The sequence below is a fragment of the Zootoca vivipara genome, chromosome 8, assembly GCF_965207765.1.
Source record: "Zootoca vivipara chromosome 8, rZooViv2.hap1.1, whole genome shotgun sequence".
In the NCBI taxonomy this organism is placed as follows: Eukaryota; Metazoa; Chordata; class Lepidosauria; order Squamata; family Lacertidae; genus Zootoca; species Zootoca vivipara.
In genome coordinates, this window is record NC_142591.1 from 23,896,909 (window position 1) to 23,921,441 (window position 24,533).

The 24,533-nt window shown below is 43.4% G+C and overlaps 2 protein-coding genes across 4 annotated transcripts in view; one reads left to right on the forward strand and one right to left on the reverse strand.

The window, feature by feature from the left end:
• Nucleotides 1-281: 281 nt before the first annotated feature.
• LOC118090537 (uncharacterized) lies at nucleotides 282-10,026 on the reverse strand. 2 transcript variants are annotated; one of them, XM_035126387.3, is made up of 5 exons: nucleotides 9,766-10,026; nucleotides 7,878-7,953; nucleotides 6,292-6,859; nucleotides 4,860-4,940; nucleotides 282-3,826 (listed from the first exon to the last, which is right to left on the reverse strand). In XM_035126387.3, exons 3-5 carry the CDS (start codon nucleotides 6,839-6,841, stop codon nucleotides 3,381-3,383), a joined length of 1,077 nt encoding a protein of 358 aa, XP_034982278.1. In that variant the 5' UTR covers nucleotides 6,842-6,859; nucleotides 7,878-7,953; nucleotides 9,766-10,026; the 3' UTR covers nucleotides 282-3,380. The 2 variants fall into 2 exon arrangements, with proteins under 2 accessions (XP_034982278.1, XP_034982277.1); XM_035126386.3 differs by lacking the exon at nucleotides 7,878-7,953.
• Nucleotides 10,027-12,228: 2,202 nt separating this feature from the next.
• Nucleotides 12,229-24,533, forward strand: part of PRP4K (pre-mRNA processing factor kinase PRP4K) — a 28,642-nt gene continuing 16,337 nt past the window's right edge. For both annotated transcript variants that reach the window (XR_004693262.3, XM_035126389.3), the window contains exons 1-6: nucleotides 12,229-12,717; nucleotides 18,767-19,960; nucleotides 20,805-20,975; nucleotides 21,581-21,733; nucleotides 23,002-23,083; nucleotides 23,845-24,055. Coding sequence is in view for 1 of the 2 variants with exons in the window: in XM_035126389.3 (XP_034982280.2) it covers nucleotides 12,590-12,717; nucleotides 18,767-19,960; nucleotides 20,805-20,975; nucleotides 21,581-21,733; nucleotides 23,002-23,083; nucleotides 23,845-24,055 (1,939 nt within the window). In the remaining variant the exon portion in view is untranslated. The remainder of the gene's footprint in view (nucleotides 12,718-18,766; nucleotides 19,961-20,804; nucleotides 20,976-21,580; nucleotides 21,734-23,001; nucleotides 23,084-23,844; nucleotides 24,056-24,533) is intronic.

Genomic DNA, 24,533 nt, shown 5'->3' on the forward strand with positions numbered 1-24,533 from the left:
GTTTGGCCTCGTCTGGGCAGAGTTCTGTACCCAAGCAGACTCATCACACTAGTGTGGTTGTAGATCCCCTGTGTGCCCCCAACGGCTCTTCAGGCTGTGCTCCCTTCCTTTCTAGCTGCCTGCACCCAAGTTGGGTTGTCTTCCCCACCATTATCCCTCCCTTGATTTGCCTTGCATCCCTTGCCTGAAGCAGGTCAGAGTACTTAACCCTACTTAAACCACATCCAATGAGCATGCGACCTGCTGATAACACATCACGCAGAAAGAGAAAGGGAGGCAAATTTGGTTTGAAACAGTTTTTATGAAGCAGGGTTTATAATACAAGCAAGTAAAGAGGTTTGCCGTTACAAAAGAAAGCTAAAATACCATTCTAAGCTAGGATATCTCTTGTATTTCTCGACACAACCCTTGCCTGCCATGTTGCTGAAACAAGGGACCTAGCACACCTGTCACATCCATGGTAAACACAATTCTTATCAATTGCCTTTTTGTAGATAAAAATAATTTGCTCCCCATTCTCCAAAGGTCTGTGGTATGGCCTCTCCACAACTGCTTAAGCCCACTAATTCATCTGTTAATTCTATCCAACTAGTCAAAACTGGCTACCACTCTCAATTGGATTGCCACTCTTTCAAGAAGTTATAGGTATTTTGTGCCTTTACATATCTAGTCCCAGTGGTCTTAACATTGTTTTACATTGCCTTGCCTGCTCCACGCATCTGCCAAGGACTTGTGGGCATGCTGTACGGGAATTTTCGGCCCACCAGATGATGCTGAACTACAACTCCCATCAGCCCTAGCAAACATGGTCAAAGGCCAGGGACCATGGGAGCTGAAGTTCAGAAACTTCTGGAGGGCGTTTCCTCACACCTGCTGTCAGGCTTAAGCAGCCCCAAATAGGGCAAAAGTCAGTCCTGTAGGATATCTCTGCTGCCCTACGTAATCCAAGGATATTCCCTAGCACAGCTTTCCAAACTGTGTGTCGCGACACATTAGCATGTTGGCTGTAGTGTGTAGGTGTGTCGCACAAATGGGGTTAGTTTAACCTCCGGTTTGCTAGTAAAACTGAATTACTGTGTCTCGAAATGATGCATGTCTAAAAAGTGTGTCACACCAACATGAAAATTTTGGAAAGCTCTGCCCTAGCACATACCCAATAATCTTCGGTGTCTGCAAATGGCGGTGGAGATAAACAGCAGTGAGGAAGTTATCTTCCGGTAAAAACTACCCAGATTTTTTTCCCCTCACTGAAAGATCCCTGGAAGTAAGTTTTAAAGCCACTCATACACTGTGGATTCCATGTTCAAACTGTAATATTTCCTATAGATCTTTAAGATCATGACTTTGGGTATCTATAAGCCGCCTCTGTATTCGCTGGGTGCCACCAAGCCATGCACCTTTTTCTTACATGGTTACTTCCTGCAGCGATTATAGAGTGGCAGGCATGCTCTCAGGCGATGCGCTCAGTGTCAGCAACCGAGATAGGAGTTGTGCCAATCCCCGTTTATTGCTGCTAGTCCAACAAGCCAGTGGAACTGGCACAGGTTACAAAAACAAATGCGGGGGGGGATTAAGAGAGGCACCCCCACTTTCACTAGATGGTACCTCTCCCGTGAGATACTTTGCTCCCTTATTTCCTTTGCAGTGATGAGCAGAGATGCTGCCCAGAAGCAACCAAACAGAACTCTTGCTTCCCTTCTTCTGATCACATCACCCTCCCCTTACGTTGTTTGTACTGAATCCCTGTTGATCTCGACAACCAACATTTAGCTTTTAGTTATTACACCAGGGCAATTTTTTCAGCCGCAACTTCTCCCACCTCTCATGTGGGCGCCATTGGCATTGTAAGAGAAGAAGGGAGACGTCCATGGCGAGTTCCGGCACCTAGAAAAATCGCGCTGTGTTTAACACTCTCCACCTCTAATTCCCATCTATCCCATTTTTAATCCTCATTCACCTATGCAAGCTCATCTGAAATCAGCCTGCATGGCATCTTCCGTGTCCTGCTGTTCTCCAGGTCGAATGCACACCTCGCCCTACCTTCCGCTGATGAAGTCCTTCCACCTTCCACCTTCTCAGCCCCTTTTTTAAATCCATCTGTAACTTCTCCTTGCAACACTCATCTCACCTACCCAACATAAACATTGAGGGCCATGGTTTTCAAAGCCTGTATCTGCCAGTGACATAAAGACACGTCAATTCCTCACCTCCCCACACCACAGATGGACCACGGAGGTCAGGCCATAGCTGTGCAGCGGATGTCATGCTTTCAGCCAGGAAGGGAAATGTTCTGACTTCTATGTATTACAAAAGCAATGATTTAGGAGGAAGGGGATGAAACGGATGTCTTCTCTTCCCACTTCCTATTCAGCAGAAAAGGACCAAGCCTTGGCCATGGCAAGCTGATGCACGGAGGTGTCCAAAACCCTATGTTTAAGGACTGCATTATTGTTCTGGTCTATACTTCAACTAGCTAACGGTTAGCATTAAATAAATGTTTGGTATTAATTTATATTATGTTCCCACCCTACATGATACACAATTTCATGTATTATGTCCACAGTATATGCCCATCCTCTTTATCCTGTTTGCATAGAAGAAAGCTGGACCCACCTATCAAAAGAGGACAAAGAAACCAAGTAGAAGAGGGAGGCACAGAATTGTAGAATTGGAAGGGATCCTGGGGGTCATCCAGTCCAACCCTCTGCAATGCAAGAATCTCAACACATGGTTCCCCATCCGATTTGAAACCATAACGGACCCTGCTTAGCTTTGCAAATGTGCCAGCAAGCTTTCTTGTTGCACCACTGGAAGAACCTGTGTTGCTCTCCAGATCGCCCCAACCATTGCATATTCATGCCATCTCCCAGGCGATAACGATAATAATTAAAACAGGGGGGGGGGCAAGGAGTTTAAAACTTAAATGAGATTTCAAGGAATACAAAATTTAAAAAAGGAAGACGTGGAGGGGGGGTGGCATTGGCCATCAACATAATTAGGCGAAGACCCATTAAGATTTTTAGCACCTAAGTGTCTAACCCACAGGGCCAATAGGGAACCAGATAATTAATCTTGGTGTCTTTGGAACATATGCTACAAAACAGTCTTCCAGAGCATCTAAATCCAAACCCTTAAGAGTACAACGCTATGCATAACTACTCAAAAGTAAGCCCCATTGAGTTCAAGGGGGCTCGGTTTCAGGAGAATGGGTACACGACTGAGGCTTCAGGAGCATATATTATGCCTCATTGTTTATGTCCTATTCTAGCATTAGATACTCCAGCCGTTAATACAAATGCCTCTGGGTGTAGGCTCTCAATATATTGTTCCAGTAGCACCCAGCAACTTTAACTAGGAAGCCCTCTTCCTCAGTAGTACAGTTAAGGGCTGTACTTCTGTGGTCTCCGCCTGTGGGTCACCCGGGGCACCAGTGTCCTCCTGGGGACACCCGAACGGGAGGGGGGAGAGATGGCGGAGCGCGGCCGAGGGTGCCACGAGGGTGCAGGGGACACCGGCGTCTGCTCGACAGGCTGCATCTGCACCAGCGACTCCAGCAGTTCTGTCTGGCGATGCATGATGGCAATGATTTGAGCCGTGTCTGCCCGGTCCCTCTCTCGGTCCTGGAGGTCTGCGGTGGCATACCGGTTCAAGGAAGACAGGATTCTGTCGGTTGCGGTCTGAACCCTCCTGTCTGCTATTCGTGACAATTCCATCACCAAGTCGTTCCTGGTTTTCCTTTGGCGCTTTCGGACTCTGGTCAGCCGCCCTTCAGAAGACAGAGTCGGGCCGTTGGGCAGCAGAACCGACGAAGGGGCCACCGTTGCATCTGGAGATAGACAGGCGCACACACACACACACACACACACACACACACACACACACACAGAGCCATATATTAAAAAGGGGAGTGCACATTGCAATGTGATACAAAAGGACTCTGGGTAGGTTAAATACTAACAAAATGAATTCTGTGATGTATTTACCCATTCTCCACCCTGCATAGAATCATAGAATCGTAGAGTTGGAAGATACCACAAGGGCCATCCAGTCCAACCCCCTGCCGAGCAGGAAACACCATCAAAGCATTCTTGACATATGCTTGTCAAGCCTCTGCTTAAAGACCTCCAAAGAAGGAGACTCCACCACACTCCTTGGTAGCAAATTCCACTGCCGAACAGCTCTTACTGTCAGGAAGTTCTTCCTAATGTTTAGGTGGAATATTCTTTCTTGTAGTTTGAATCCACTGCTCCGTGCCCGCTTCTCTGGAGCAGCAGAAAACAACCTTTCTCCCTCCTCTATATGACATCCTTTTATATATTTGAACATGGCTATCATATCACCCCTTAACCTTCTCTTCTCCAGGCTAAACATGCAATTATGTTTTATGAAGTTTCAACATTTTTAACGTATACAATCAAAACACAATTTCATCTTTTCTCTTATTTTTCCATGTAGTTGTTGTTTCTCCCCTTCTGCTGTACCCAATCTTCTATTAAATCATAACCACAATATTATAATCTCATTACCTCTGTTGCTCATAGCTCAAATCTTGCTCGCAAGTTCATCATACTATAATATTTCTTTAAATAGTCTGAAAAAGGCATCCATTCTTACGTAAAACACTCATAATTAGATTCTCTTAATTTTGCCAGTTCTGCATAGTTTATCTTACTTATCCATTCTTCATTGGTTGGGACATATAGAATCCTAGCTGCTGTTGCTAAATACATAAACAACTTTAACATTGGGGGGAAGATTTCTGTCCCTATAATACCTAACAGAAACACTTTGGGATTTTTTTTTACATACTCATTTTAAACTTTTTTTTTTATCTCGTCATGTTATCATTTCATATTTACCCATTCTTGAACCTTTGGTTGATGAGCTGCCAGGGTTACTGAGGAACATAGAGGAGAGGGATGGAGCCGGGTGATCCGCTTCTAGCAGGAACGAAAAAAGATATGTGAATTAATATGTTTTATACATATGAAGAGGCCTGCTGGGTCAGGCTAGGGCTGGGCAATATTTGGTTTCCAATATCGTGATATATCACCAGCTAAACATTGCAAATACAGTGGTACCTCGGTTTTCAAACGTAATCTGTTCCGGAAGACCGTTCAAGTTACGAAATGTTCGAAAATTGAAAACTTAAAACGGAAGCCTCAAAACAGAAAACTCAATACAGAAAGCACAATACGGAAGCTGCGTTTCATGTTTGACTTCCGAGGCGCGTTCGAAAACCGAAGCATTTACTTCTGGGTTTACGGCGTTCAAAAACCAAAATGTTCGTCAACAGAGACGTTCGAAAACCGAGGTACCACTATATATCACAATGCCTGGCATCAGGATGGAGCTATGTAGAGGCATTGGCTGGCTTCACGATTTTTCCCACATTGTGATTTTTGCATAGTACACACACACACCACATCACAATTCACAATATATTGCCAGGTCAAAAATGATGAAACCAGTATCATGGTATGGACTTCAAACCGGTTTTGGATGGTATATCAATATATTACCCAGTCCTAGATCAGACCAAAGGCCCATCTGGCCCAGCATTTCCTTCTCACATTAGACAACCAAATACCTATGAGAAGCTTAGAATAGCATAAGTACACAAGCACTGTCCTGAACTAGAAGCAGCAACATAGTCCCAGGGTATGGTCTGAAGCAGGCAAAGGCAACCTTTGGCTCCCAGATGTTTTGGAACTATGACTCCCATGATCCCTAGCTAGCAGGGCCAGTGGTCAGGGATCATGGGAGTTGTAGTTCCAAAACATCTGGGAGCCAAAGGTTGCCTATGCCTGGACTCTGAAGGAACAGGAGGCCACATAAGAACGGCCTGCTATTCAGAAGCATTGCTGTCTCCAACTGTGGAGGTTGAGCATAGACATCATCATGGCTTGGAGCCATGGATGGCCCTCTCCTCCACCCCGTTGCTGAAACCAAGCTTGTCTGTTCAGTGCTTGGATGGGAGACTGTTTGAGCACCACCTGTCCCTTGGGTTCCATGATGGAAGGAAGACAGGACGTAAGTGTAAGAAAATATAATAAATAAACACAGCCACGGCACAGGTGGACCAATGCACGGAATCTCACAAGGAGCAACATCTGAAAGCAACATCTGTTCAGGGAAGTTTTTAAGGCTTGACGTTTTACTGCGCTTTTATTATTTTGTTGGGAGCCGCCCAGAGTGGCTGGGGCAACCCAGTCGGTCTGGGCGGCGTATAAAGAATAAAATTATTAGCATTGCTACAAGTTTCTCCCGGGCACAAAGCGGAGTTCTTACTTGCTGCCGGCCAAGACATGCTTGCGGGCTTCGCGGAGACCGCCCTCGTCATGTAGAACATGGGACTGGGCGTGGCGGAATCGGAGATCTCCACAGCGACCTGTGTGCATGGGGAAAACTGATCCGGACTCTCGCTATAGTCCTCGGGCACCACGGGTGCGGCTCCTTCCGCCAGGGGACACGGAGAACTGGTATCCCCCGACGATTCCTCCGGCAGAGCAACATGCGGTAGCCTCCTTGGGAGCTGGAAGCCAGAATCGCCGGCCAATATCCTATCGAGCTGCTCGTAGAAAGGGCACGTCATGCGCCCGCCCAGCGAAGAGGGGTTGTCCTTGGCCTTTTTGTAATCCCTCCGCATTGTTTTCGTCTTGGTCCGGCACTCCTGGGCAGTGCGCTCGTGTCCCCGCTTGGCCATCTCGCTTGCAATTACTTGGAACGTGTCCATATTTCTGTAGCTGCTCTGGAGCAGCTTCTGGATCTTCTGCTCTCCCCATATATCCAGGAGGTCAATTACCTCAGTGTAGGCCCAGTTGTTTCCACGGCGGCTCATTGTGTTGAAATTAACAACCTATAAAGTTACGAAGGGGGGGGGGAATGGCAGACTGGGTGACATTGTCTCAAGAGGACGCAAGTCGCTTTCCCCCCAAAAAAACATGGACTCTACCACTGAACTATCCTCCTCACTGTCCAGCCAAACTACCATATGGGAACGTTACCCATCCCTTCCTAGGTAAAGATTGGCATGCAATACCACATAGAATTGTAGAGTTGCAAGAGACCATGAGGATGATCTAGTCCAGGCATAGGCAACCTTGGCTCTCCAGATGTTTTGGAACTACAACTCCCATGACCCCTAGCTAACAGGGCCAGTGGTCAGGGATCATGGGAGTTGTAGTTCCAAAGGTTGTAGTTCCAAAGGTCCAAAGAGCCAAGGTTGCCTACGCTTGATCTAGTCCAACCCCCTGCAATGCAGGAATATTCAGCGATTGGCATTATCAGCACCATGCTCTAACCAATTGAGCTATACACCTCTCTAGAGTAGTGGGGTACTTCCACACACACACCCAAATCCTTAGCCGATAATAGGTCAAAAGCCATTTTTATGCTTTACGTTAAATTATTACTCTTATTATTGCTCTTCCTATTATTAAAATAAATTTGTATGCCACCCCTTACCCGTAGGTCTCAGGGTGGTTCACAACACAAAGTTATAATATAAAAGCACAAAATACACAATTAAAACAAGTAGCAATGCTAATGTATGCAAACTAATGAAAAAATACATTCCCCAACCAAAACCCCTAAACAAGCTCCCACTCCACAGATACAAAAATCCAAATTAACATATAACATTTTAAAACAATTTAATACATAACCACCCCAGGTTAAAACCCCATCAAATAAACTTACACTGAATTATCCATTACTCTATTGCAGTTTGCAAATTGTGGGTGGTTTTTTTTTTTTTTTGGAAAATACAATATGTTTGAAAGACTATGATGAATGTATATGTTAATAACCTGTCGAGTTAAAATATGAATGGTGAGAAAAGATCCAACACATTCAAAAATTAAAAGTCTACTTACAAACTGTCTTTCAGTCTTATTAATTATTGGGGTTTCTTTTTTGTTTTTCAATCATTGGTGAATTTGCTCCAGACTCCTGGGAGTTCAAAACAAGCAGATCAATGATCAAAACTGTGGTCAGTACAAAGAAACATGAAAAGAAATTCTACTTTTATTAGAACAGAAGAACAGCCCAACGGGATCAGACCAACGGCTCATCTACTCCAGCCCGTTTTCACAGGGACCATCCAGATACCCATGGGGACCCCACAAGCAAGACGTGAGCACAACAGTGATATTTTGTCCTGCAGTTTCCAGAAACTGCTGTTCAGAAGCATAATACCTCTGACCATGGAGACAGAATATAGCCACTGTAGCAAGTAGCCACATTTTATTTTTGTCCTGACCATAATGACCATGGAGGCAGAATATAGCTACTATAGCAAGTAGCCATTTTTTTTTGTCCTGCGTCATTTTTCTTTCCTCCCTCCAACACAACGCTCATCTTGGAGATATTTACTTTAGGACTGGGTGATCTGCCGGTGATCTTCCAAAACCGGTTCGAAGTCCATCTTGTGATATCGGTTTCATAATTTTTGACCTGGCAATATATCACAAGTCATGTTGTGTGTGTGTGTGTGTGTGTGTGTGTGTGTGTGCTATGCCAAAAAATCACAATGTGGGGAAAACCGTGAAGCCAGTCAATGCCTCTACCTCTACATATCTCCATCCTTATTTCAGTCATTGTGATATATAGATATGTCGCGATGTTGCAAAACCGGATATCGCCTATCCGGACTTGACTTACAAGTCCAAATGTTCCTATGGAATTAAATTCCAAATTCCAGAATTTCAAAATTTGGTGCTTAAAGATGTGTTTGTTTAGTCCTACAGCCCAATGGTAGTGTGTTCACACAACACACAGTTAAAACAAGGCCATCGACTGGGATGGTTTCAAAAGATGGTTAAACAAATTCATGGAGGACAAATCTTTGCAACCAACCACAATGGCTGCATACCGAAGGTGGCATGTCGCTGAACAGTACAGTAATTCCTGGTGAGCACAAGTGGGAAACAGGTTGCTGTGCTAATGCAATTCCCTGGCCTCCCATCATTGCCATCACTGTGGCTTACCAAGAGGGAGAGAGGCAAGAGAGGGGAGATGTTGGTATAAGTTGACTTCACTGGGCTGCCTGGGCAGTGCTGGCCTCCCTGCCACTTTGCCACTCCTTGTACATTGCAGTGACACCAATTGTGAGGGGCCATGCAAGCACCGACACCCGTGGCCTGCTCCCCGTGGCTACTGGCCAAATAGAGGACACTTGACTAGATGGGCCGTTGGTCTGATCCAGCAAAGCTCTTCCTGTATTAACTGCCTTTTCCTGCAGTTTATTGCTTGGAAAATGAGTTTCCTGCAACGGAAGCGCTAACTTCGGGAAAGACGTTAAGCTCTATACGTATAGCACAGATCTTAAGTGAATGCTCACAAACAAACCCAGCAAAACCACAGGTACAATTACACTGCATCTTTAACAGGGATCTCGTACTATTTTAGGCCAACCGTTTTTTGCAACGCTTTTTAAAAGCGGTTGAAAATGCAGAACACCTCGAAGATGCTGCACTCATTTAACGTAATATGGGTAGAATCCCCCCTAGATTCAAGTTCACGGGACTGGGGGAGCAAATCATACAGTGAAATAAAGCGAGGTAAATATGCACCGACTCCTCTTTACTAGGGGCAGAAGCAAAGATTTAAAAACCGAAGAGGGGAGTATGCGCAAAGTACGAGGCTTAAGGCGCGCACAGGGCAATATATAATGGAGCGGCTGTGCTTTTGTCTTCCAGGAAGGAGCCAGCAAATCCCCTCCTCCGGTTTTCATGCTCAGGGACGGCCATGAAAGAAATATACCTTTGTTACCCATGGGTAAAAGTTTTGCGCAGATCCATCAGCGAGAACTTCGGGTCCTTGCGCCCCTGCTAAATCATCCGCCGCCGCCACGCGACAGGAAACCTTGTGCACGCAAGCTTAGCCAAGGGGAGACAGGCAGGACCTCCCCCTCTGCTCCCCTCCGCAGGGGAGCTAAACCAGGATGGCTTCCCTTGCTCCCGATCTGCTTCCGCTCCTCCAAGCCCTTCCCTGCTTCTCTCACCAACTTCCCAAGCCAAAGCTGCCTTGCAGATACCCAGACCCCTCCTACCAAAGCGCTAAGGGAGCATGTGCAAATGGCCTCGGAACAAAACTGCGGGATGGTTTCCTTCATCCCTGTTACACTTGAAAGCTACTACACGTTTCCACTTTTCTTTTCTTTGCAATACTTCTAATTTGATTTTACAAGTAAAAAGTTATCACATTACCAAATACATAACCAAATGTAGGGATTTCTTTGTTAAATTGATGGAATATATACCGAAATGGCAAGACTGACCGGAAAGCTCAGGAACCAAGAAGACAACAACTTCAAGAAAGAATGGGGGGGGGGGGAATTTACAATTTATTTAGGAGACCACTGTAAGCAGATGAGAACATTAGCAGGATTTTAAAAACACTTGTAATGTAACGATTACAATAGATAACATGGAAAGATGTAAAATATGGTTTATTAGGTAATAATAATATGCAGGTGAAAATGTTGACAATGGGACCCATGGAGGGGATGGTGAGAGGTCGAGGGATTCAAAGAAACACCTTTCCACTTTACGAGTTGGTCCTTTCATGGCTTGAGACCCGGGCACCTGAGAGATTTTATTATCTCCATGCGCATCTTGAGATTTTATTCTGAGGGGTCCCAAGTACCGTAGCTATTGTGGAAAGGGCCATTCTCGCTGTGCAGCGCTTCCTGAGAGAATTACACAGGCACCTGTACCTGATGCCGTTTTGGCACCAGGCAATTTTTCCAGCTCTCTTAATCTGTTCTGGTTTAAATTCATTTTTATCAAGATTTTTCACACCGCTTTTAATGTTTTATTACATATCATAAATAATAATAATAATAATAATAATAATAATAAATAATATTTATACTCTGCCCATCTGGCTGGGTTTCCCCAGCCACTCTGGGCGGCTTCCAGCAGAAATATTAAAATACAATAATTTATTAAACATTAAAAACTTCCCTAAACAGGGCTGCCTTTAGATGTCCTCTGAAAGTCTGGTAGTTGTTTTTCTCTTTGACATCTGGTGGGAGGGCGTTCCACAGGGCGGGTTCCACTACCGAGAAGACCCTCTGCCTGGTTCCCTGTAAATTGGCTTCTCGCAGCGAGGGAACCGCCAGAAGGCCCTCGGCACTGGATCTCAGTGTCCGGGCAGAACGATGGAGGTGGAGACACTCCTTCAGGTATACTGGACCGAGGCTATTTAGGGCTTTAAAGGTCAGCACCAACTTTTTGAATTGTGCTCGGAAACGTACTGGGAGCCAATGTAGGTCTTTCAAGACCGGTGTTATGTGGTCTTGGCGGCTGCTCCCAGTCACCAGTCTAGCTGCCGCATTCTGGAGTAATTGTAGTTTCCGGGTCACCTGGGTAGCCCCACGTAGAGCGCATTGCAGTAGTCCAAAGCGGGAGATAACTAGAGCATGCACCACTCTGGCGAGACATCCGTGGGCAGGTAGGGTCTCAGCCTGCGTGCCAGATGGAGCTGATAAACAGCTGCCCTGGATACAGAATTAACCTGTGCCTCCATGGACAGCTGTGAGTCCAAAATGACTCCTAGGCTGCGACCTGGTCCTTCAGGGGCACAGTTACCCCATTCAGGACCAGGGAGTCCCCCACACCTGCCCGCCTCCTGTCCCCGACAAACAGTACTTCTGTCTTGTCAGGATTCAACCTCAATCTGTTAGCCGCCATCCAACCTCCAACCGCCTCCAGACACTCACACAGGACCTTCACTGGTTCTGATTTGAAAGAGAGGTAGAGCTTTTAATTCTTTGTTGCAACAGTCAAGGTTTCCTTGGTCCTGTGCGTCGACTTCATGACATGAAATAACAGTGAGGATCGGACCCTAATGACCGCATCCCCGCACTCTCTGTCCACCCAGAAGTAGTTGTCAACTCATCTTTACTCAGAGTAGATTTACTGAAGTTGATGGCTAACACTGAAATTCAGGGACCTATGCCAGTCAGGTGCATTCATTTCAAAAAGAATATACTCTGTGTATAAGTAAGCTAAATGCAACCGAGGGGAACCTACTCTCAAGCCACTGGCTTAAGGAGAGCAGTCTTCGTTTGCATCACTGCCTTTTCTCCAGCATCCCTGGGAAGGCCTATATGCATCAACAAATAAAGGATGTTCTACGCCTGCGCCCGGCGGCTGACTTTTTAGAGACGCTCCCTAAAAGCAGAACATTCCATTCTTCCTCTCCCATCCGCCCCCGCTCAGACTCGAGAACCATAGAAACGGGAAAGAGTTACACCCCTCACTTTCTGTTCCCATTTGGACGCCGCCATATGCGGGGCCGTTCAGCGGAACTGGAACCCGCTTCGCCCTCCGATCTCTATGGTAATGCTGCGCTTGGCTCGCTTCGCATCTAAGCTACAGGCAACCGGGAACCGGAAGTATAGGGCTATATCTCCCGAGAGCAAAACCCCTGCTTCTCACAAGCCGCCGGAAGTTATGTTTCCCACCGTCCGGTCTCGTGACGTTCACCTCATTTCCGGTTTCTGCTGAAGCGACCAGCGAGGTGTGCGGTTTTTTTTTTAATTATTACTATTTCGGCTCGGCTTACGCTGCCGGCACGCATGCGCGACGTCTCAATCGCTTCAGCTTTCGACGGCGGCGGCGACGGCGACGGCGGTGGAAGTCGAGGAGTTCGGAAGTTCAAAATGGCCGCGGCGACGATAGTGGAGTCGGGGCTGCGGGGGCGCGGGTAAGAAGAAGAACCATAAGATACATATATTATATATATTATATTATATATATTATAAAGCACGCGGTTTAGTTCCGGTAGCTGTGAGGGAGAAAGTGCGGGTGGGCATGGGAAGAGCGAGGCGAGAGAAGGGGGGAGGGAGAACGCGCTGTTGGGCCGTTATAACGGTCGCGAGGAGGCCCTGGCCGGGCCTGGCGTCTAAGGCCGAAGCGGTACGAGCTTCTTCGGAGCCCGCCCTTACCTCGAGCGGGGAGGCACGAAGTCGGCTTTTCCCTCGCCGCCACCCGGCCCTTTCCCAGCGCCTGCTTGGGCCTACTTTTGGGTCTCGCCAGAGTTGCCGCCCCCCCCTGGAAGGGAGTCCCACCGCCGGGCCCTCAAGGATCAGCCGCCGCGCGAGCTTTCCTTCCCTGGTGGAGGAACCCCGAAAGGTTTGCTGGAGATTAAATGCCGTTAAGCCTCTCCGGTGGCGGCGGCAGGGGTTTGGCAAGTAGCCTCTCGAGACCTTACGCTTTCTTTGTTTAAAAAGAAAGCTCGTGCGCAAAGGCGAGAGCCGCACACACACAAAAAAGGTAGTTCTAGGGATTTTTTCTCTTCTCTTCACAAGTTAACGTGCGAGAATTGGGGGGGGGGGGAATTCCTGCTCATGCTTATTTTGAGAGTTAACTATGTCCATTTTGGACTTTCGACGTGGCTGGGGAAATGTCTGACGAGCCTGGGCAAAGTTACTAGCCCTAGTGGGATTGTTGTTGTTGGATTGATTGATTGATTGAATTTGTATACCGCCCTCCATCCAGAGATATTATGGTGGTTCCTCATAGACATGCTGTGCTGTTTTTCCTTTGCCATCTGTGCTGTCAAGTACTTCACTAATGGATTTCTTTGGTATTTTACTGGTTTTTAATTCCCACATCACCAACTTCATTTCTCCAGCGTGAATCGTCTCAAATAGAGGTCTACCCATTTCTTCCGATGCAATCTGAGTGATACGACTGTTTATTTTTTAAAAAAGTTGTGGCATGGTCTAAATGCCATATGGGTCTATCACACATGCACACTTGGCTTTTTTGTGTCTTAGTAACTCCTTACAGGCAAATAAGTGCTAGTGTTTAATTTATAAGCCGCATTATGTTTACAGTGTATTTGTTAAAGCTGCTCCCACTCCTGTGACATTTCTGGATTAACAGCTGTTACAATGCTTGTACAGTAGTCTAAGCTATGGTCAGGAGCCAAGCCAGTTAAAATCAAAAGACTGGCATAAAAATGAATTATTTAAATAATTTTAAAGGTGCATTAGTATTTCTGTAATAAAAAACCTTGCATCCCATATTCCATGAGGATGGAATTGCCAAAGTTATGAAAGAAGATTGCAACTTATTGTCCTGTTTAAGTAATTTTAGGGACATAACAGTATAGATTAAGTCACATACCAAAGTAAGAACTCTGGTGGGGTATCTGCTTGATCATGCATTTTTTATCATAGGTATGCATGTAGAAATCAGACTTTATCAAAACTCTGCCACCTAACTTTTATTTAGTCTAGCATTTCTCATATGTCTTTGATGGGCATTTTGTGCTCATCAATTTCAGAGTAAATGTAATCAAACTTGCAGGGACTAATTGATTAGTGAACATGAATAGGATCAGCATGCAATAAATTTGGGCAATAAGTTGCTATGTTGTGAGCTGTTGAAAACACAATTTCTGGCTTTATTCACCAGAATACAATTTTTTTTGGGGGGGGTTACAGCTATGGTATCCATGGGTTATTAGATTAGTAACTTCCTTTTTATGAGGCGATCACTAAACAAATCATACATACACAATAAACTTGTAAAACTCAATTTCCAATGGAGGGTGGCTTGCTGGTTAGTTATTAGCTGTAAACATTTTGTGGTTGGATGACCCATGTAGAATTTGAAATACTGTAGTTCCACTTATTAAACTAACATGACAATCCAGATCTGTGCATTTAGATGGGATGATTGTGTCTGCTGACTTCCAGCAGGAAAGTCCCACAGTCAGGGTGTGCCCACCCAAACAGTGGACTGGTGGAAAGTACGGTCAGTGGCACCTAGCAGCCCACTTCCTCCCTCCAGCAAATGGGACCAGCACAGGATCTGCTGGATCCAGTGTGGACAATGCTGCCATTGCATGATAGCAACAGGCTCAGTCTGGACCTCTTTGCTGTGTCAGCTTGGCAGCTAATGCAGTAAAGGGGGGTGTTACCCTCTCCCCACTGCTTCTGCTTCAGCCAGAACAAGCACTGGGGCTCCTAATCAGTGCAATTTTTGCTAGTTTTCACTACAACTTTCATGTGTCAAAGCTTGCTTCATGCTGCAGATGACTTGGTAAAAATCAACACCAGTTACCGGATGAAACACAAATTATTTGAGAAGGTTTCACATTATGGCATAAGAATGAAACTAGTTTTTCTTGCTAGAACTTGTTTTCTTTTTCTTCACTTTTCTCAAGTGATAAGCATATGGACAAGGTCAGATTGCCCGTTTATGTCAGCAGTCCATGGGAGGGGGACTCCTTATTCACTGTCTACAACTTCAGTTAGGTTGAGGGCATACTGTATTGAAAGGTACAGTAGTGAAGATGGTGATGTATTCAACTACTGTACCTTTATGCCACAGTACTGTGCTGGCTTTCCTCCCAGTTGTCTAAAAATCACTGAAGTAATGGAAGTTGCTACACTGTTTTCCAAAGTGATCGACACACAATTATTTCCTACATCTTAAAATAAGAAAAATAACAAGGGGAATATAATACTCAAGTGTATTTAAGCTAAATGAAAATTAATTGGCCATAAGGCACATAATAATTGCAAAATCCATAAGTTCTCACATATATTTTCATCTTTTGTTCCTCATGAATGGTAGGTGGGCAACAGATTATTGGATCTATGCTTGGTATCATGCTCAGGGATATTACATTCATGACAGTGTGTGTACTCACAGTTCTGGCTTTATCTTTTGGAGACAATGGATTATATCCAACTAGTCATACTCAGAGTAGACCCATTGAAGTCAGTGGACTTAAGATACTCATTAGTTATGACTGGCATTGGTAATAACCCCACATGTGTATCATTTTTTATTGTGTTCTAAGCAGAGTCAATATGCTAATTTGATCTGTAAATTCTGAAGCAATTTAGTTTGATACGTAGTTCAACAGCCTTTTGGGATCAATGGCCACATTTCAAATTTTGCAAGAGTGCTGTGGGTGCAGGTCACAAAATGGCTGCCATAGAGAGGGCCTTGCATAATGCTACATGGCTACTGGGAGGGCATGGCACAACACAAAATTAGAGAGAGAACAGTTATTGCAGCTCCCCCCACCCCATGAACTTCACTCATACCATGGGAAATCAGCTATGTCCTGCTGGTCTTGATTGTGGAGATACAGCTGTTAAAAGGCACAAGAATCCTGCTTTCACCCATTCCAACTGTAAAAATCAAAGCCTAGGTTGTCATCTTGTACCCACTTATCTGGGAGTAAGCCCCATTAGAAACAAAGAGACGTACTTTTGAATAGATTTTTACCATTGTACAGTCAGATAACGTTACAGTGAAATCTTAGTGCCTAGTCTTTATCCTCTGAACACAAGAAGACATGTCTCCCCCTCTTTTGCAAAGTTTTAACATTTGCCTTCGGAAGGGGGGGGAGATGTGGCTTGGGACCCTCGTACCTACGGGACCGCCTCTCCTGGTATGCCCCGCGGAGGACCTTAAGGTCCACAAACAACAATACTCTGGAGATCCCTAGCCATAAGGTGGCTAGATTGGCCTCTACTAGGGCCAGGGCCTTTTCAGTATTGGCCCCAACTTGGTGGAACGCTCTTTCACAGGAGACCAGGGCCCTGCGGGATTTGTCATCTTTCCACAGGGCCTGCAAGACAGAGCTGTTCCGCCTGGCCTTTGGGCTGGACTTAGTCTGACCCCTGTGTTTTCCTCCCTCATGGCTTGGATTTATGGACTACTTAAAAGGAAGCTGCATTTTAAATTTTAATATTGTATTTTAATCTGTATTTTAATTAATTGCTTTCTATGTTTTATTGTAATTTTATTAGTGTTAGCCGCCCTGAGCCTAGTTTTGACTGGGGAGGGCGGGGTATAAATAAAATATTATTATTATTATTATTATTATTATTATACAGTAGTATTTGCAGGAAATAACTCCCAGAGATCTAATACAAACCTACCACAGGAAAGATGCATCCTGATTGTGAGGCAGAAAGGAAGAGTAAATGACATATTCCAGGGACAAGAAAAAAAATAAAGTGGGGAAAATGCATGGAAGGGGAGGGCAAAGCAGGTGCTCTTTAGGACCCCAGGGATTCCTGTAGTCTGGTGTCCAAACAACTACTTAGCAATCATAGGCACTTGGCTAAAAACACTTAACAGATAGGAGCAGCTAGGCTAGCTCATTTCACAGAAATTGCCTATAAAGGTACCTGTGCATTTTTCTTCCTAGGAGGGCTAAAGATTTGCTTTTTAAAAAATGAAATTGAGTCTTGGGCCCATGCCAGGTGTGCCAATGAAGGCTATCATGGGCACTGGGTTTGCAAACCTTGGTGTAATATTTATACATTGGTATTTGAGCATCTTATGTATGAACAGAATATGAATTTTAGAGACACTTGTTATTTAATTATATTTAGTTCTTATATTCTTCATTTCATCTAAACTCTAATTCTAATCTTTAATTGTGCAATTGAACATGTTTTGTGCTTGGTCCCTTATGCTCTATTTGTTTGAATAAAAATATTATCTTGATTGGTTCATCATAAATTAGCTTATCAGGAACCCTAGAAGAATACAGTGGTACCTCTACTTACGAATTTAATGCGTTCCGAACACACATTCGTAAGTAGAAAAAAATTGTAAGTCGAATCCCATAGGGATGCATTGGGAGAAAAAAATTGTAAGTCGAAGCAACCCTATCTAAAAATTCGTAAGTAGAAAAAATCCTATCTAAACCGCATCCAAGATGGCGCACGGAGCTCCGTTCGTAAGTAGAAACATTAGTAAGTAGAGTTATTCGTAAGTAGAGGTACCACTGTAGCTATAATAAATGGTCTATAGTTTCTTTTTCTAGTTATTGAAAAAAATGTCCTTTCTTTAGCAAGGATGATAAACATGGCTGTTTAAACTAATTGTGCCCCAAAGTAAATCTGAAAATAAATGGGGCAATAATGGATCAATGTATAAAAATATTCTTTGACTGACATCTTAAGTGTAATTGTGTCATTGATCTAATTCAGGCATTGATAACCTCTGGCCCATGGGCCGGATACGGCCCATGGAGGCCGTTTATCCAGCCCACGGGCCGCCCGTGAACCAAGCCGCCCGCTGCGGTAAAAAAAAGTGTGGGGACTCGCCAAGCAGCGCCGGAAATCGCGTCTACGCAGCTGCAAAAGCGATTTCTGGTGGCGCTGCGGACATTTTGCAAATGGGCAGCCAGCACCGGAAATCACTTCTGCGCATGTCCGCGGCTGCGCAGAAGCGATTTCCGGTGCTGGCTGTCCATTTCCAAAATGTCCGCAGCGCCACCAGAAATCGCTTCTGTGCCTGTGCGGCCCATGTCCGGCCCACAGACAATAGGCAGAAAAGGTTGCCGACGCCTGATGTAATTCACAAGTAGAAGTAAAAAATGAACGTGCCTAGGTAGTGATTTTGCCATCTTATTTTTCTGCACTAGTGTATTTGTGCTGTGTTGTTATTGGGTAATTACAATTTACTTGTAGGAGGGATCCTTGATGGTTACAGACACAGACATGCTTCTGATATATTTTGCTTGAATCCAGGTTAAGAGTTCGCTAAACAGTTATGGGGCAAATTTCTTGCTCTCTTGTCTGCCTAGCTGCCCCCCTAAATTATCCCCCTCCGAAGACTTTACTAAGAATTGGGAGACCTATGTGGGGTAAGCTGTGTCACAGGACTGAGGGGGGGAAAAAGATCTCAGAAAATTTGGTCAGATCTCTGGCTGCAAACCAGAATATTTCATTTGATCCCTGATTTATTCTATTTAAATATATTTACAGAATTGATGATGCTGATATTTCTGAGAGAAGTGCAAATGAAGAAAATGGGGATATTTCAGAAGGAGAGCAACCACAAATTAAACACAGCCGGCATAAAAAAAAGAAACACAAACACCGAGGTAAACATAAGAAACATAAACATTCTTCAGAAGAAGATAAGGACAAAAAACATAAACATAGGCACAAACATAAGAAACATAAACGAAAGGAGATTACTGATGCCTCTGATAGAGAAGATGGTCCAGCAAAAAGAACTAAAATTGATTTCTTAGCTCCTTTAGAAGACTTAGAGAAACAAAGAGCATTGCTTAAAGCTGAACTTGAAAATGAGCTAATGGAAGGAAAAGTTCAGTCTGGGATGGGATTAATATTGCAAGGTTATGAGTCAGGTTCTGAAGAGGAGGGAGAAATCAATGATAAGGTGAGAAATGGGACTAGATCTGCAACCAAGTCATCAAACGTTAAAGGGAAACCAGAGATTGTAGACAATAAAACAAGTTCAAAGAAACGGAGTAAGAGCAGATCAAAAGAACGGACTCGGCACAGATCTGATAAAAAGAAAAGCAAGTCAGGAATTGATGGAATAAAAGAGAAAACAACAAGAAGTAAATCAAAAGAGAGGAGAAAATCAAAAAGCCCATCTAAAAAAATAAAGTCTCAAGACCAAGTAGGAAAGTCAAAGTCTCCAACTCTTAGAAGGCGCTCTCAGGAGAAAAATAGGAAGTCAAAGTCTCCAGAAGATAAGACTAAAGCAGAAGATAAGATGAAGTCTAGAGATCATAAAAAATCTCCAGCTGTTAATGAAAGTAAAAACAGAGATCGTGGCAAAAAATCTAAATCTCCAGTAGAACAAAGAAGCAAATCCAAAGACAGACGATCAAGGTCTAAAGATCGAAAATCCAGGAGATTGGAGACTGAAAAAGAGAAGAAGCCCACCAAATCTCCTTCTAAAGATGCATCATCAGGGAAAGAAAACAGGTCTCCTGGTAGAAGACCTGGCCGCAGCCCTAAAGGAAGAAGTTTGTCTCCCAAAGCACGAGATAAGCCAAGACGCAGCAGATCACCTCTCCTTAATGATCGCCGATCTAAGCAGAGTAAATCGCCCTCTCGAAATCTGTCTCCTAGAAGAGCAAAGAGTAGATCTGTAGAAAGAAAAAGAAGAGAATCGGAAAGGAGGCGTTTTTCTTCTCCAAGGTAATTTTAATGAAGAAAATTAATAATAAGTGGTTTACATTTTATTTTAATGTGCCCACCTGACCATCCCCTAACACATGAGAGGTGCTGAACTGGTGAAACCAAGATGCCAATTTGCAAAGGAAGAAATGGGAGAACACTATAAGTGAGCCCCTGGTTCTTCCTTTCCAGCTGTGGCAAATAAACTTGAATGACCTGGTGCCATATGATGTCACATAATTGACAAGTTGGTGGTTCTTCCCACCAGTCCAAGTGGCCCATAGAGGGTGGGCCAATTCTGGGTCTACTCAGCCACCTGGATCCAATTTCCCCGGTATGTGTTATAGAAATTTGTGGGAGACCTTAACAAAATATCAAAAATAATAGCATAATAACTTGAAGTTTTAAGTGTTTAATAATAAAACAGTACACTGAGCTAGACTTGTCACGTCGCCACTGATATTGTTTCTTGGGAGACATCAAAGCAGAGAACACTTTGTAACTTGTAAGAGGTATTTTTCAGGCTTTCTGTATGCTACAAATAACTAGCATAGGTATGTTTGGAAAGGCCAACTGTTTTAGGCAATAAAAGCATCACATGAGGATTTGGTGTAAATATGCAATTTGTTTTGCTAACATTTCAGCAGTTTTCCTATAGTATGTAACATGAGGAGGGTATTGTCTATATATGCTTTAATTATAGGAGGACCTTTTATGTCATTCTTGCTTGTATAAATTTCTACTGAGTTCAGTCTATGAAATGCTATAAAGACAAATTTACAGTGAGTTTCAAAATGGTTTTTTAAAGGGAATTGGGCCTATTTTTGTATATATTTATTTTTACAATATTTCTTCTAACTTCAAGAACACGAACTAGGGATGATATCCTCTCTAGACGTGAGCGATCAAAAGATGTCAGCCCACCAAGGTGGTCCCCATCCAGAAGAAGATCCAGGTCTCCTATTCGACGAAGATCTCGCTCAGTTCTTCGACGTAGCCGGTCTCCAAGAAGGAGGAGTAGATCTCCTCGGAGAAGGTATATATTCTATTATACTGTAAAAATAAGTAAGTAGAAATTAATCTTGTGCATTAACCAAGAATGGTTCTTTTTTAAAAAATGCGCCACCGCCAGCATTATGGGTTGTAATCAACAAAGTTGTTCTGTTAGCACAAGGACTTCTGCCCGCTCAGTGGTACTTCCTCGGCTTGGGAGAGGTAAGGGAACCCCCAGAACATATTTGAGTGGGGGCTTGAGGGAAGATGAAGTCAAATTGCAGAGGCAGAAGTCCTTGCACTAATGGGGCAACTCTGTAGGACACAGCCCTATACATTTTGCCAATTCCCTAACACTCCTATGCTTCATCTAGCAGCATGCTACTCAAATTGTGGCCGCCCTGCTCCCTCTGCCGGCCAGAGAGGAAACCAGTGCTGGCCTAACTTTGAATTCCAAACCAACATGCAAGGTTTGTTAATATCTTAACATGAGAGGAAATGAAGAACAAACCTTGCCTCATCCTAAGTAAAAAAATTTTTGCTTTTGAATGGAACAGATTTGAACCTTAAAATGATTCAAGCAAGTATATAAATATAAGAGATACTTTGTCACATTGATTCTTTTTTCTTTTAATTCCACATTTTCAGGGATAGGGGTCGACGGAGTCGATCTCGTCTTAGGAGGAGGTCTAGGTCACGGGGTGGCCATAGGCGGAGGAGTAGGAGCAAAATAGAAGACAAATTTAAAGGAAGCCTTTCTGAAGGGATGAAGGTTGAGCAAGAATCCTCATCAGATGAAAAGTAAGAACTGAATTTTAATGTTTCATATTGTGATCTTCTACCAAATTTTTCTGTGTGTAGACAGATGAAATGTCTTCTTTTTCTTAAATCATGGAGGGCAATCTTGAATATTAATAGTGAGATCAGTGCTGTAGCTAGTTGACCCTCTACCTAATGTACCACATTCTTCTTGTTATTTTAACATTAGCTAAAATGCTGACCCATACCTGGTGAACTTGTTACTACTCTTCTGTCATTCTGTTCAGTTTAATAGGGCTGCAATGCCAGATATTAGGATACCTTGGGAATGATTGTCAGTTGATTAATATTTGATCTCATATTGACTGAGGCTCTGCTACCTTTAGTTATAAGTCAGCAGGTTTGTAGGTTTTATCCAACAGTGCTACCCAGTTGATAGTAAGGCCCATTCAGCAACTTCTCTCCCCATAGTTCCTTATGGTCTCCCTAAATCTGCTCTAAAGCATTTTAGAGTGTGGCCAGTGTGTGTGTGTGTGTGTTTGCAGTGGTGATGGGAAATGAGCAAAAAAAAAAGTTTCCCTCCCTGTTCTGCTGATGGAGGCCTTGCCAAGTCACACTGTTGGATAGAATCCAATACAAATATGTATTCCCAGTCTCAACCATATATGTTTGTACTGTATACTGTATGTGTTTTTGGCCAGATGATACTTGGGCACAGTGAAGTAAAAATACACATACTTAATCTCCACGAAAATGAAGACTTAAAAAAAGTATATGTGAATATACACCTGTCATTATACTTACTTGCCATCCATAATTATAATAAAGGCAAATAGAGTGGTTAATCTGTGGCTCATATATGAAGAGGGACTGGTACAATGTTTATGCAATATTCTCAATAGTCAAAATTTCCCCAATATCTTAATATTTATGTACATTTATTCTGGGACTGTTAATACCAATCAATAGCACCAAATGCAGTCAAGTACACTACAAGGAGAACATAAATATAACAAAGAGCAATATCGGTCAAATTAAAAATACAACCATTAACCATAATAACTCCTCCATAGTATATTAAATTAGTTTGAATGAAATACAACAGCTAATATCTAATACTTATAATGCTTATAAATAGTGGTCAATTATAATAAAACTTTGGGGTTTGTTCCTGTCAATCTGTAACGTGCAAGTTATTTAAATTAACATTTTATAATCCTAGTCTTTGAGTATTATTTTCAGGATATTTGAGTATAAATTCTTGCATCAATAAGTGGACTGAAGGATATGTCAATCATTATTGTTAATAGCCTTGAAGACTTTGACGTTGAAGAAGAAGATGAGGAAGCTTTGATAGAGCAGAGAAGATTACAGAGGCAAGCAATTGTTCAGGTATGTGATAGTGCTATAGTACCACCCCTCCAAACCAGACTGCAATTTTAAATTAAGTGTGAAAGCTGATTGCCCATACTGTTTCCATAGAGTGTGGTCAGGCATTCAGGTAGCCATAGTTACAAGGACTGTCCATTCAGCTTTCTGTTATAATTAGCTGCCACAAATTCCCTCATGTTTAGGTACTGCAAAGGGAAAAGAGTGCATTGAACAAAGAGTGCACACAATAAATGCCAAGTCATCACATTTTGCAGCATGCTAAGTGGCATGCACTAACTGGTGTATGTGGTAGCACCCTAGTAGCCCTGGGCAAACACCCACAGACGTATCTATTATGTTTCCTTTGGCTTAGAAATGAAGAGTTGGATCCAGTGTTGCCTTAGGAGGTCTGTCTGCCCAAGAAAGCCTTTCCTGCTCTCTTCAAGGACCCATAAGAAAAAATCTTGAGATCAAATAATAATAGAAGGCGTTGGAAGGGACCACGGGGGTCATCTAGTCCAACCCCCTGCAATGCAGGAATCTTTTGCCAAACATGGGACTTGAATTCATGACCCTGAGATTAAGAGTCTCATGTTCTACCAACTGAGCTATGATGCAGTAGAGGTCTGCAATAAAATGAATTGTATGGGAAAGGCCTCTTTCACAAATGAACTTCTGCTTCCACAGTGCTGGAATAAAGTAAAAATATTTCTTTGGATTATATCACGATAAAAATCTACATTTTTTCAGTGGCTTAAGTAATGGAAGATTTCTCTTTGTAGAAATACAAGTACCTAACTGAAGATAGCAACATGTCTATGCCATCTGAACCAAGCAGTCCTCAGAGCAGCACTCGCAGTCGCTCAAACTCACCTGATGACATTCTAGAGCGGGTAGCTGCTGATGTTAAAGAGTATGAACGGGAAAATGTGGACACTTTTGAAGCCTCAGTGAAGGCTAAGCACAACCTCATGGCTGTTGAGCAAAATAATGGTAAGAATCAAATTCCTGTGAAATGTGTTCTGAAAGAAGATCTGCAACAACTAAAATCAAAAGTGAGATACCGTGTTTCTCATATTATAAGACATGTCTTATATTTATTTTTTCCTCAAAAAAACACACTATGGCTTATTTTCAAGGGATGTCTTATTTTTTTCCTCCTCCTCCTGCTGCGGCCGGCATTGCTGCTGCGCCTATCACTATGTCTTATTTTCGGGGTATGGCTTATATTCCTTGAATGCTTAAAAATCCTGCTATGGCTTATTTTATAGGTATGTCTTAAAATATGAGAAACAGGGTACATTCGACATGGCAGCCATGAGTAAGAGACTGTCTCCTTAATTTTAGAATATTATGAAATATCGTACAAGTTTTCTCACTTGTAGAAAGCTAAGTTAAATTATGCCTGGGGTTGCTTCAGGACTTGGCATGCTGAGTCACCAGAAAACAAGGACATGCCTCTCACTTTATC

Excerpts from the sequence above, each read along its gene's own strand:
- LOC118090537 (XM_035126386.3), bottom strand. The coding sequence starts at position 6,841 with ATGAGCCGCCGTGGAAACAACTGGGCCTACACTGAGGTAATTGACCTC. Across the intron at positions 4,941-6,291 it reads CATGTCTTGGCCGGCAGCAA|AAGCGGATCACCCGGCTCCA; the intron begins GTAAGAACTCCG and ends CGTTCCTGCTAG. Across the intron at positions 3,827-4,859 it reads AACCAAAGGTTCAAGAATGG|ATGCAACGGTGGCCCCTTCG; the intron begins GTAAATATGAAA and ends GTCTATCTCCAG.